Below are 14422 nucleotides of genomic sequence, written 5' to 3' on the forward strand. Positions count from 1 at the left end.
GTTGTAGGCTTGAATCCTGTGTGAGGTGCGTAACTGCTGGTGAGCCCTCCAAAAAGCTACAGCGGTTCACCAAGATTCTTATAAAACAACTATGTAAATACATAATATATGAGACAGGTGCACAATGTTTATCGACAAGAAGGTCCATTGAGAAAAAGGAGAAGGACAAAGGCTGTAGGCCAGAATGTGATTCATCAAACCAAAACGTAATGTATTGCTTTGTATGTACCCAGTTGGTCACTGAAATACATTTTCAGTACAGCGGACAACAATGTAGTTCTATACATTAGCCAATGCAAAATGCACCATTTTTTATATTTCCTCAGGACAAAAGCAAATTTAAATTCATTGTGGCACTCATTTGCAGACTTCATTCTGATTGAATTTTAGTATAAAAAGGTGTACCTTAGTTATTCTATATACATAACACAACATTTATGCTTCTGTTGCTTATATTCACTTTCCTTGTGACTCCACTTCGTAGAATACAATTATGGTGAAATTAAAAGCCTAACACATAGGTTAGCATCGCAAAGACAAACCTGGCAGCTAATCAAGCTAAGATTCCACCTGCTTCTGTCTGGGAGAGGGCAACAAAGTTATTGTAGGAACAAATCACATTTTAGCATTCTATCTACATTCTACATATCTACATTACAGAATTCTATCTGCTTCAAAAGCAAAATTTAGCGTAGCAAAATCTAATTCATCCTGGATAAGGGACTCTACTATCCAAATAAATAATGCAAAGCAGGCTATCAAAATATTTTGTAATCTGCACAAAGCACTGAGTTTTGTCATAAAATATATTATGCCACTACATATATATTAGTCTGGCCACATCATTTGACATGTCTTTAAATTCTGATTTGTGTGATCCACACATAGGATACTATTTCAAAGCCTTGCTTTCAGCACTACACTCATCTCGTTAAATATTTTACAATATGTTCATTTAGCAAAACATCACCTCTTCTAGTAACCCTGAGCCACCTTCCTCCATGCACATATATCATAAATTTGCTATCAGTTTACGAACTAACCTCGTAAGGCAAGTAAGGAAGTTGAAAAAAGTGTTCCAGTTCAGTACTTAATGAGAGTGTCCATAAATTATTTACGCCCATGGAGGTGAACAATGAATGCCATTAGAAAAAAATAATTCCATTCATTCCATTCTCCATTTTTTGTATTAATATTTTTATGAACAGCTTGAAATTATGCAAAACATCTTGCAGTATTTATAATTTGTAAAGGTTTCATTGCACATGAGCGTAAATGCCAGTAGACATCCCTGCGAGACCCTTCTGAGCACTATTTCACCCTTCTCCTTTATTCAATTCACTGTGTCGTACAGCAGAACTGACTGAGAAAGCATGGATAGGCAGATAGTCGTCCGTGGTGACCATAAATATTTAAAACTACTTATGTAAATGAAATCAGAAAGTTCAGGCTGGACATTTGAGGGCAGTGAAACAAGGTCTTTGTGCAATAAAGCCATTTCGAACATTGGCTACTGCACATTTCACCCCACTTTAATTCATTAGCTATTTTAGTCTTTCCATTTCCTTGTGATGTCTAAACTGTTTCCTTTTTTCTTTGCCTCTGTAACAAACACTTCAGTCGCAGATCTTGTAGAGGGAAGCAAAAAAGAGTATTTCCAGCAATAACATTCATTTCGCTGTGATCATGAAAAAAATAGGTTAACTCAGGCTTCCGTGGTTAAGACTGGCTTTGTTGAGATAACACACGGATTTATCAATGTACTGTGGCTTCTTTCGTCAATTGGCTTTCAGCCTCAAAGGAAAAAAAAATGGCAAGCAGACGCCATAAAATACATTTCACTGTCAGCTTATTTCCTCATACCCCCGAATGGATTTTTTTTCTCTCCCAGATGATAAAACAGTGCATTGTGGGACCTGATGCACATGGTGTGATAAATATATCACACTGTCTGAGGAGAGGTGCAGTCTACAGCTCGACTCAGGAGACGCGTTTAAGTTCCCCGCTAGGGGGGTGATTTCAATTAAATTCTGACTCAGAGACAGCCTCAAACCATAATCTATCAGAGCAAGATTAAAAATCTCTTCAATTTGCAAAAGCCAATTTGAAAGGGGAGAGGAATACATATAAATATATTTTTTGGTCTTTCAAATGAGCCATTCAAAAATAATTCCCAATTTATGTATCTGCATTCAATAGAGACATCAGTAGAAACCAGAAAGCATCTCTTTGAGGCTGTTCCTGGTTTGCTTGCTTGATGTTAGTAATACAGTCTGATGTACTGCATTGTTCCTGACAATGAAATCGTGCAATATGAATTGATAAAATGCTGGAGAAATGTAACAGTTGTTGCTCCTAAAGGGAAAAACATACCCATTATTCAGGCCAAGCACTTTATCATCTTCTATTCCTTATCCAAGAACCCTGCTGTTTCTCTTCATCAAGTTCACAAGGCAATAACAATCAATAATGTTAATGCTGGTGGCACAACACTGACAGAGCATTGAAGCTGCTTTTGCAGATTCAGAAACTACGGTATCACATCTGTAGTCAAGAGAGTGGACTGGAACAGAGCATACTGAGTGCCAGATATGTCAGAGAAGCTTGGGGAAGGAGTCAGAGGATAAACGATGTACATAAAGGGGGATACCAAGAAGGGTTACCACAGGGTTAATGACGCAGAAGGACCTTTGCTTCATACCTACGCTTAGCAGCAGTCATTAGGCATGGGGTGATTTCTTTGCTGTTATGCATTGAATATATGTATATGTATCTGTATATACAGCATCACAAGTCAAAGTGAAACCTATTGATTGGGAAAAGAGTTTAAAAAAAAAAAACCCTGGAGGTTTTAAAGCTGAAGGACAAAGCTTACTGGTTTGCCCATATGACCCCCAACCCCCCCCCCCCCCCCCCCAACAGGACCCGAGAGCTCTGATGGTTCCCCCAGCAGACAGGGGGAACCGCTGTGCCTCAAAGAAAATGCAGGTCAAGATCCCCATGAATTATGAATATCCAGACCTCTCCTGATGGAGGTGGATGACCTTAGCGCCATTTTTACCATTTGGCGACCGAAGGAAACAATTTAATGCGTGGTGCAGATAACGGGAAAGGTCCTGGTATGACAGCACAGCAAATTTTCAAAATTCTGGTTTTAAAACTTATTAATCCACTGAATGTAGCATGGACAAACAGAACCTGACATCCTTGGTGTCTACGCTAATTATACCCTTTTAATTAGACCGAAAGGTTGTACGGTCAACTGGGCTTGACCTTCTACTTCATAACCTCTTAAAAATTACACACTGAATAAAAAGGAAATATGTGTCTTATTTATACACACTGTAGCTGCTTTTGTTGTGATTCAGTAATCAGCAACCACTTCACATATGTTCCTACTTACCACCAGTTTACTATTAATATTTTTATGTTTTGGGATGCAGAAGTAAATATTGTTGAATGGCACAAACATACGGTGCAGAAAAATCATGGCAGCAGCTCTTTGGTTACAGATGTATCTTTCAACTCTCGTGTGCTTTGTGTAGGAGTAGCAGGATGAGCAATCCGGTGGTGTAATGCAGATGGCCTAGACTGAACTCCTACATATGCTCAGAGAAGATTCGTCTTGTCACTGGTATTAGACTGTTTCCAGAATCCTAGGCCTTATGAAACACAGAAGCGAAATAAGAAGCAAAAAGCTGCCATTTTCTTGTTTCGTTGTTTCGATTAACACTTTGGACAGAATTAGTCCTTTCCAAAACAAGCCTTTTGTAAGGAACGGTAAAAGTAAACAAACAAAACCGTAGTCTTATGGAGTTTTACATATGTTGATCAAATTATCATTGCGTTTGGATGAATGGGGCGATGGTAATTTTGCCATCTGTCTGTGATTTGTGCAAGAACAAGCCTTGGCAGAAAGAACAATATAGACAGTTTTCATTCTTAGCTCTTTATGAAGCACTTCTTTAACTAATGTAGATACATTGGCAGTGCAGAAAAAGTATGAACCAATACATAAATATTCTATATCAGATACAGTATCGGCCCTTTTGCTTAAGGTATCCCTGTGATGAACAGTTAACAAGGGTATTTCTATAAGCAAAGAAAACGAAGGAGTGATTGGTTACTAGTAATAAGTACCAAGAATTGTAAGGGCTGTTGATTTGGCGGTTTTGGTTGCTGGGTCGAACTAACACTTTCCCTGGAATTGATTTTGAAATACTTGGCTTGAAAGTTTAATATCAAGCTACTTTGAGATTATTCATATTGTTTTTACAGTTCTGATAATAGCTTTAGGTGCCCTTTAGAAAATGGATTGTCCTTTAGTGCAGTTTAATTGATCCGTTGCGCATTTTGTATCCAGGAAAAGCTATATTGATTAAGTATTGATCAAGGCACAGAGTTATCTACAAGTACGACCATGAAGTAGAATGTAATTCATGGATTTTATGATGGAGTGTCTTTCAATGGTGCCGTTTTGAGTTAGCACATAATGCATCAATTTCTCAAGCTGCTTCATGTTTTTTTTTTTTTTTTTCCAAGTGTGATGTTCATGCTACCCCATGCAAGACCTTTCAATTACAAAATGCATCGAGGAAAAAATGTAATCAAATAGCTTCTTGACAGAAGTCTTATGTACTATGCTTTGGACTCCTATTATAGGTATCAATACGAAAAAATAAGATAAACCCTACACATCTGTTCAAGTATCCTGTCACACAATAAAGTTGAATGGAAGAGCTTCGGTTTCCCTGCACTTCTGCTCAGTTTAACACCCCCTTTGTGAGCAGGAAAGACAAAGAGAGAAAAAAAAAAAAACTGTGTCTTTGCGAGTCTGATGACATCATCTCTTCATACAGGTCTGTCATGGCACTCATCTCGGAGAAGAACTGTTTACTTCCTGCAGAAAATGCTGCATGACATAACCGCAAACAATGGCATACGTTGAAAAATCACAGCCTTTTAACTGCCAACAGTCTGCTATTCTGAGTCCCTTAAGAGAACCTGCTCACTGGGAGGCAAAATTGGAGCCACAATTAACGGACCAGTTTTTAATTAGCCTCATCTAATGAGAGTGGGGGTTGAGCTGGTGCTGACGAACAAATTAACATCCTTTCTTTCGCTGCAACTGTGCTTATAAATGTCAGTCCAGCAATACATAATTCATGTTTCTGACTGCCCTCCTCCATCCTTTTTTAGTGCCTGCACCAAAACTCTTCTATAGCAGTGTTCTTCCTACAACATTTATAAGTCAGTGGAATAATATATTAAGGTGCGCTAAAATCCCCCTCCCGTGAATACAGACTGGGAAATGCAGCTGGGGAAAACTGAACCAAAACGCAGTAATTAAAAGAACAGCGTACATGTCATTGGTGCACCAACACAAAGAGTTGCGTCTGCAAGTGTTTGCTGTTCTATCTGCCTGTGGTTTCAAGGAGTCTGTGGTCAGATTCGCTCACCGAATAATTTCCCTGAGGACCTGTTATGGGTCTGACTCTCTAGACCTTCTGCAGTGTGTGTGTTAAAACCACCCCCAGGTATCCTACACAGTAGTAACAAGATGACTGTAGATAAATCAGACTTAAAAATGATCGCTTCAGCAGTCTTTTAGAAGCTGGGTTAGAATACAGAAAAGATGTGTAAGGTAATTATCATATACTGTTACCCTGTCTGCTTTAATGTTTATTCATAACCAAATGAGCTTAAGTCAAGGAGCACCTTCACAAATCTTCCTGTATAAGACATTTTTTGTAGCCGAAGCCTGAAAATGATACCTGCATACTGCCCTATGTATTTGACAATACTATGATTCAGCCAATCCAAATCTCATTTAATCTACACATTATGCTCTGTCTCTTAACCAAACCACATTACCTAAATATTCAACAGCAGCTTTAAACATTTGCAAAACAGCAAACAGTCTTGTAATTAAACGCAACAGCATCCAATCCCCTTTCAGAAGATTCAAATGCTACAGCTGCAGGCAAGCCGACCTGTTTCCACAGCTTGGCTTACGTTTGCACAAGGGGTTCCCAGGCACTGTACCTTTCTCTCGCTTCCGCTTCTAAAGGGTCCTCTGGGTGGCTCTTCACATCATCCTGGCTGGTCTTGGCATCATCCTTTCTGGCGCTCTCTGGCGAGCCGGTTTTAGGCAGCTCCTCGCTGGACTGCAGGTGTGGGATGATGTTCTGCTGGTGCCATGATTGATGGCCGGGTCTGGCATAGACTGGCGTGGGTCCCGGAGTTGGCGCCAGAATGCTGTGCACGGGGCTGTTGCTCTTGCGGAGCCCGCTCCTGTCCCGCGAATGACTCTTTAACCTGTTCTGGGCCGGGTTGCCCCGGTGATCAAAGCCCTCCTGCTGGATGTAGCTCCCGCTGCCGGCCGAACTCTGGGAGGAGTGACTGAACCAGCGCCAGCGTAGCCTCAGGATCTGCTTCACGTCAAACTCCTTCTTCCCCGACACTGACATCCTCTTCTCCTTTTTTTATGAAGGCAATAAAAAGTGGAATTCCAAAAACAATAAAGAAGGCAATGAGCCTCTCTCTCGCTCTCTCTCACTCTCTCCCTCCCTCTCTAGCCCTTCCTCGTTCCCTCTCTCTGTTGTTTTTTTATGTGAAGGAGAAAAGAACAGTCTCTGCTGCTCTGGCGTGTTCCTAGGCTGCACTCGACACGATTCTCCTGCTTCTCACTCTCTCCGCTGCTCTTGGAGCTCAGTTAATGCACATGCATGATGCACTCTCTCTCTCTCTCTCTCTCACTCGCTCGCTCTCCCCTTCTCTCCTTGCTCTCTCTCTATGTGCTCACACAGGCTAAAAATGAACAGGAAGGAGCAGCGCCTCACAATCCCAGTGCTGTTTCTACTCGCTTCAGATGATGATTTTGGGCTGCTCCCAGCCCAGGAGGTGGAGGACCATACTGACAGGATGATGAGGTCAGACCTTAAACAAGTAAATCAGCTTAGCAAAGGAAGGCAGCAGCCAACAGCACTCTCTCCTCTAGGAAGCTGGGTCTTCTGTACTCTCTCTCTATCTGCCCCTTTCCTCCCTTCTCCCTCCCCTCTCTCCCTCCCCCTCCCTCTCTCTCTCTCTCTCGTTCACACACACACACGCGCTCACACACATATGTCTGCTTACAGTGCCATTCCCATCACCATCCTCACATCAGACAGAACCCCAAGGGAAGCAGAGACTCAACGCTCTCCATGCAGGGAACTATGCAGGAATATGACACCCCTCCATGCCTTAGTGACATCGAGCAAATTAATGAATCTCAAGGGAAGACTGACCACTATGACGACAACTTTTCAGGGGAATCATACTTGATTAAAATCTGCATGAAATACACCATTTATTCACTGTTCACAGGAACCTCGGTGTACTCAGAATTTCTAATTTACAGTTGAACAGAGACATAAAAAAAGAACCAGTAACCACCGATCATGCTCTTCATTTCTAATGTAATTCTGTGGAAGTTTGATCTTTCAATGACGTTCAGTTCAACTTGTTAATGGTGATGTGAAAATTGCCTAGATTACTCAGAGAGAACTGGGACAAAGGTGTCTTTATCGCTACTATTTTAGCGCTCTGGTCTTGAGCCCCACTGAGTTCCAGGGCTGATGACGAGCCTTCAAAAAGATGTTCTCACTCCAGGCGTGGTGTGTAAATGCTTCCCAATGCATCTATATCAAAGAGATTCAGCCGTCAAGCCGGTACTTCAGTCAAACTGACACGTGACACACTGCAAGAGTGGATAAGGCTGTATTGATGGACCATTTTGGTAACGATGTATTTGTGGGATTATGCACTGTGAAAATTACCCACAGCCTTCTTACAGGGCAGCTCCCCCACAGCAAAGCTACATTTCAATCCTCATGTCAGCCTCTTAAGAATGTACTGCCTTGTGACAGGTTTAATGTGAGGTGTTCAGATAATTCCGGGAAAACATATGTATACAAATGTGCAGGCTCATTGATATTCTTCTATGGCAACAGAGATGGCAGCTACTCCTTGGGGACAGTGTCAGATATAGTGATTATTCCGATAAGGCCCAGCCTTTTTTGCAAGGAGCCATTCCTGTGTGGAGATAAAAGTCCTGCAAGACTGTGCGCTGTAGGAAATTGGAATTAGAGGGGAGGGAAGAATCCTGTGTACCTATGGGGGTGGTGCAGAAACCCCGCCAGGTATACAGCAAAAGTCAAATGTGTCAGGAAACTGTATTCAAAACTGTCAAAAAAGCATAAAAATACAAAACACAGGATTTCAGCTTATGGTTCAAAGAAAGCAATGTGCACCACCTACTATGGAGCAGAGCTCCTGGTAGATATGCGGTTTAATGCAGCTTTAACACGTAGGGAGTTCTGCCGGAGATAATTTGATTTCATGCGTGCTGACAATGCTACAATGGCATGTCCATTTTCTTCCCAAGCGCCTGACCAATGCTTTAAGATCATGCAGCTCCATAGGACTTAATCATTCTGCCGTCCTTTGTACAGACTATGAAATATGACTGGTATTTTACAACGAATCATGGGCATTTGCACGTTATGCAGTCGAATGGAGCTGCCTGGGGCTTCAATCCCTGCTCTTTTTCCAGCCTGCGGTGAGCTTCCTACTCCCTCAGTCTACATCACACTGACAAGACAAACGAAAGAGGAGAGAAAGAGGAGAACATGTAAATGCTTAACTTCTCAAGAAGGAAAAAAAAATTCAGGGATCTAATAGATGAATTTAACATTATCAGTCATATTCACTAAAGACAGTGAGCTGTCGACAAAAAAAAAAAAAAATGCATGCTATACAGAGCACCATTATATTTCCATAATGCATTTATGAACATGAACCAGAAATACCACTTTATAAGCAAGCCTGTGATATATTTCATAAAGGAAGCTAAATGCATGGGGAAATCCTGAAAAAATACTGCTGGCCGTCAGTACCATGGTGCAATATCATAACGTTAGCATTCTCTGTCAGCATTGCCAAATTCAGGACCGTGACATAAAATGAATTTGTTATTGCTGCTCAACATTTAGCCAATGTTTATACACTCTGCAGTGATACAATTGCATATTAAACCACAGCTGAGAGGAAATTATTACATTAGACTGTGAAAAAGCACATCTAAATGTGCAATTTTTTCTGTTGTCTTTTGCTATATTTATGGGATTCACAGCTCAGCTACCACTGATACAGCCAATAATTTATTCATGTACTGTGCCCTCTTCTGAGTGCTCAACTGTCAGGCCTGAAAATATGAAACAGTTATACTTTTAAATCAGCCTGCTTTCTGTGTACTGTGGCTGTGGTGTGTGTGCATGGTGGGCTAAAGTATCCTGCCTTCTCTCCCAATTAGAGGGTGTGTGTGTGTGTTTGGGGGGGTGGGATGGGTTGCTGTGACCCACTGGCAAAATTCACTTTGAATTTTAATGCACCGGTAGACTGCAAAAAACTGCCATGACATCAGAAGATTTTTTTCACAGTCTCCCTTTCTTGATTATTTATTAATGATTTGCATTTTAAAAGCTTGTTTGAATTTATATATTCAGACTAATTTAATGTAATGACTTTCAAATCAAATGTTCAACAAAATCTTAAGTTGCAGTAATTTGTCTTTTGTAAAAGCCTTCAGCATCCTTACATTGAACAGAATGGCACTCTTCCCACACCTCTTCTCCTTCAAAGGGGCACTTGATTTTGCTGTAGTTTTTGACCTTTATAAATGTTCAAAACAAGGTTACAACCTTTAGTGAGGAGAACTAAAGCCATACATCCACAGATATTTAACTTTCTTTGTTTCAGTTCCTTTATGTTTAGTGCTAATACCAGCTTCTTGTGTGATTAAACTTGTAAAAATCTATTCACTGCAGTTTCCTCCATGTCTGTTGACTCTTGGCTCAAGCCTCGGTATGGGTATTTCAGTAATTTATGTGATATTTATTGTATATAATTTTAAAAGAATGATCATGTTTAGCTGCCATCAAAAGAAAATGGCAAGAAGTGTTTCACAACAGATAAACAGCTAGTGCCGACTGGAGGCTGTTGGTCATAATTTCCACGGAAAGTGGGACTTTATCTAACAGTCAGTCCTAGCCAGACTTGTGAATGAACAGAGAATAACAATGAACAGTGCACGGAAAACAGTCTATAGTCCCAAAAGAGACAAAACAATTAGGAAACAATGATTTCAAAGCACAACAGAAATCAAGTATCTTTCCACAAAGGATGCCAAAACCAACAACAATGGTTCAAGGGTGATCTGGAAGTCAGGAGCAGGTCATATCCCACCCTTGTAAAACAGCTGCTTATGAAACCTTTTTTAAAAGTTGACCGTGACGTGTCTGGGGTTCGCTGTAGCTCAAACCAAATCTCCCATGATTCAACACTTGGTGTTAATCTGTTCCACCTGCTCTATGGCCTTGTCATCTACATTCTCCAGCTGCTCGCCTTCCTCCAGTCAGTCCTTTGCATCATCAGATACTCTGATCATCATCAGAAAGTGATGAATGTTCTCATCCAAGAATAAAAAAAAACCCACAAAAAATGGAACAGAACCCTATGCTGGCATACCAAAAACAACCCTTTCAAAGCACGTCCACCTCTCTCAGAATGGTGGCCGGCATTAGAAACATGGTGCTTTTTTGTCATATTGCTACTATGAATCAAACCCAGCCAACAACACGGAGTGTAAAGTTTTATACAAACTTTTTTTCATCATCTTGCGCTTGTAGGCCAGCCAACCTACAGTAATATCTCTCTTGCAGGGCAGCCCTGTGATGTGCTGGCATCCAGTCCATGGATAGTTAGTAATCTGCGCCTGCAGCCAGCTCTCAGTATCGGCAGCCCCCCGGTGTGTGGAGGTGGAGGCAGAGAGCGAGGCTCCACACTTGTCTCAGTTCACTCTTTAATCTCAGATTGGAAAAGCCGAGGAGGAAAGCTGTCAGATATATTGTTATTTGAGGGGGAGTAAGAATAAAAGAAGCGTATGTTTGCAGCATGACCAGCTGAAACCAGTGAAACATTAGTTAGTGATAAATGAGACTGTTTCAAGATCCTCAAAAACCACAGAACTTAAAATGGAAATGTATAAATAGTATTCTAGAGAGTCCTGCCCTAATGCAGTTTTACCCATTATCATGATTGATATGGACTCTCAGTAGTACATACTCAGGCCTCTATTCATATGTAAGTGTAACATTATACATTTTACTTTTAGTATTTTGTAATTATTTATTTTGCAGTAACTCTTTTTCTCTAGGTTTACTATTTCTTTTGCAGGCATGGATAAAATGAATGCCAGTACAATTTAAAATAAGGAGCAAACAAGAATCAAACTTGTGTCATCAATTAATTATTTGCTCGTCCCCCAGAGTTCAGTGAATCAATCACATCAATGTAGCTCTGCAATTACAATGCTCCTATAATGTACATACCTGGATTAATACAGTCAAACAATCTTGCAGCTCAAGTGAACCTGAGGTATCACATCAGATGTCTGTTCTCTATACATGGGGATAGAGCTTTACCAACCCCACCCTCATATGAGTTATATGAAATACCTGCTGGTCGTAACAAACACTGCACCACCCTCGACAATAGGTGTCCTTTCGTTGCTCCCCAGTTTTGCCAGCACTGGAGAAATCTGCGAAGAAGTCAAAACATGCTTCTGTTAAACTGGTATCAGGTTTGGGGTTCCATCTAGATACATGTTAGATGTTTCTATAATAAGTGTTTCAGACAAAGCAGAAAAACTACATTACATGAATGGCTATATAAAGAGAAAACAAAAAATCTTAAAAAACTGATTTGCAATTAATGCTTGTCAGGACAAAGCAGAAGGCAGAATTGACAGTTGTTAGGGACATGCCTCCAACATCTGGTGTTATTGTTGAAAACACAATTCCACACAATATTCTGGGAAATTCCGTTCACAGACTTATCACTTCGAAAACCCAAACCCTAGCGAGAAGCACTAGGAACAGGTGAAGTTTGTTATGATGCTATCCATTCCACATAACTCTGAAGTCATTCAGGCCCTGGGGAATAGAACACTATCGAAATGTGGAAATATAGGTTATAAATATGCACTAGGAATGCACTAGGATCATCATCATTATTCTGTTTCACCCTTACTCTTTATTTATTTACTTGCCATTTTGGAGAATAAGTCCATGTCAACTGTTTAGAATTGTACAGGTTATGATGTCATGTCCATGTACAAACATGCAGAGATTTAAATGCAAGATGAATTTTTAAAAAGGATCATAAAGGTCATTCATGCCCCACCCAACCTGTCCAAGCATGTGCATTTTGAATATTCAATGAATTCTCTAAACAATACAACATCACAGATGGTTGAAATCTCTGACTTTCACATGGTTCACGTGAACTGTGCTACCAAGTGAAGCATACTAAAGGCATTGATTATGGAGTTCATACTTGTAAAGAAAGTCCTGCGTAGTCAAATGCAATAAAATGACTGCATTCACCCAAGTTCGTCAAGTTAACAGCTGCCAATTTACTTTATCAAGTGAAGTTTCTTTACCATTTCTTTAAAAGTTACAATCTGACTTTCATGTTGTGCAAAAACATGTTTGTCATAGGTAGCTAGATCCCTTGACCATCCATAGCTTTTTTCCCACCACACTCAACCAAGGTAAAATTTATGCCTGTGTTAAAATTAACTGCCACTGCACCATACAGATGATACAGATACTGTAGTACCTAGTTCTAGCTATTTCACTGGGTAACGTTAGTTACCTAACTACCCCATTTATAAATCTGAGGAAAGCATTGGTTCAAATAAAATCACCAACATGTAATCTGTGCATGGAGAGAGAGAACAATTCACATAATGTTATGGCACTCTCTTTTACTTTATTAAGCTAAAATCTTCATAGTTCCAACAAGCAAACTGCGATTATAATATCAAACATATTTAACCAATGGCGAAAAATATGAGAGCACAAGTTAATGCTACAATACTAAGACAATTTACTTCAGATGAATGAATGCGGGAGCTAGCAAGTCATTTTAACTAGTGAAGCACAGAGCTACAACAATATCTGGATGGTTAAAGTTTATTTGAATTGTGAAATTCTGTCTGATCACCTGCAGTCCCTTAATTTGGAGTTTGTGTCTGTCCTTGCTTACTTAGTTCTTGCTTCCCTGACACAAAAAAGAAAGAAAAGGGACATTCACTGAGTTTGAATTGAACATTGGCTTTAGTTTATACATGGGCTTTGGGTAACCACATTTCAGTAGGAACCAGTCTAACCACTCAGCAATTCATTTTTTGAATTTATATTTAAACCAAATCAAATGGGCAAAAAAAGACAGTTCATCAGGCCAAATGCTTCATAGAAACAAAAAGACAACATTCCCTTGACTGCATAAGGCGAACTTTCTAGGAAACAGTTAGGAGGCATTGTGTTATTCTCTAAGGCACTAGACTAAATTGCCTGGGGGGCAACAAAGCTCCTTTTCTCTTTACTTTCCCTCTTCTCTGTTTATGGTGAAGTTATTCAGTGCAGTTCTGTGAAACAGTGCACACTCTGTGTGTAACACATACTGTATTTTATCCTTTTCCTTTACACACATGCACACAGATCTCTCCATTCTTGAATTGTCTGCAGTGTGTATGGACACATGTATATGTTTAAGATTTTCAAAACGCTATTGTTTTCATCCTCCCAATTCCACCTATACATTTGAAAGAACACTAATATACATTTGGCACAACTGTAATATAAACAATTCAGCTACTCATTGCAGGGTACTGCCATTGCATTCATCCCACACTTTCTTGTCAGTCAAAAAAATTTGAACATCCACTACATACATGCTGACGACAAGAGAATTTAATTTCACGCTACATATTATGTTTACATTCATTTTCAAAATATAATGCCTAGGGGCAAACATAGACATACAGCCATTACATTTAAGCACATTCAATAAAATGCTATTAGTTTTTCAAGAAACAGGCATTTAAAAGAGATACACAAGTCGTTCACAGCATACAGCATTCATCACAGCTAAAGGTTTAAAGATAATTTATCATATAAAGTGGTTTTGTTTCATAGGTAATATTTAAGTAGAGGGTTCAGCTTCAAAATCAGGTTTCTATACAGTAACCTGTTTGGAGTAATAAGTCTGAGTACCAGTACTGTGTTAGCATTTCAACAGCTGACAGAAAAAAATGTGTTCTGTTTATTCATTTATTTTTTTACATGTATACACAATAATCAAATCATATTTCATTTAGTTTAGTAACATTCCCAATGAGATTGCAATAGAACACTCGATAATATTGGCCGTTTTCAAAATAGACTAATTTTTAAAACCTCTAATGTGGCCACAACGCAAAAGAAATCCATAACCACACTGAAGTAAAATGCATTAGTCATGAGGACGTTGATATGAA

At 39.8% G+C, this 14422-nt stretch overlaps 1 protein-coding gene across 1 annotated transcript in view; it reads right to left on the minus strand.

Moving 5' to 3' along the window:
- The window catches only part of klhl4 (kelch-like family member 4), a 101759-nt gene that overhangs the window by 47609 nt on the left and 39728 nt on the right, over nt 1-14422 (minus strand). The window contains exons 2-3 of the mRNA XM_036549135.1: nt 11556-11638; nt 6046-6479 (exon numbers count right to left, since the gene is read on the minus strand). Of these exons, the coding sequence (XP_036405028.1) occupies nt 6046-6470 (425 nt within the window). The 5' untranslated portion in view covers nt 6471-6479; nt 11556-11638. The remainder of the gene's footprint in view (nt 1-6045; nt 6480-11555; nt 11639-14422) is intronic.

The sequence above is a fragment of the Megalops cyprinoides genome, chromosome 16 (genome assembly GCF_013368585.1).
Source record: "Megalops cyprinoides isolate fMegCyp1 chromosome 16, fMegCyp1.pri, whole genome shotgun sequence".
Lineage (NCBI taxonomy): Eukaryota > Metazoa > Chordata > Actinopteri > Elopiformes > Megalopidae > Megalops > Megalops cyprinoides.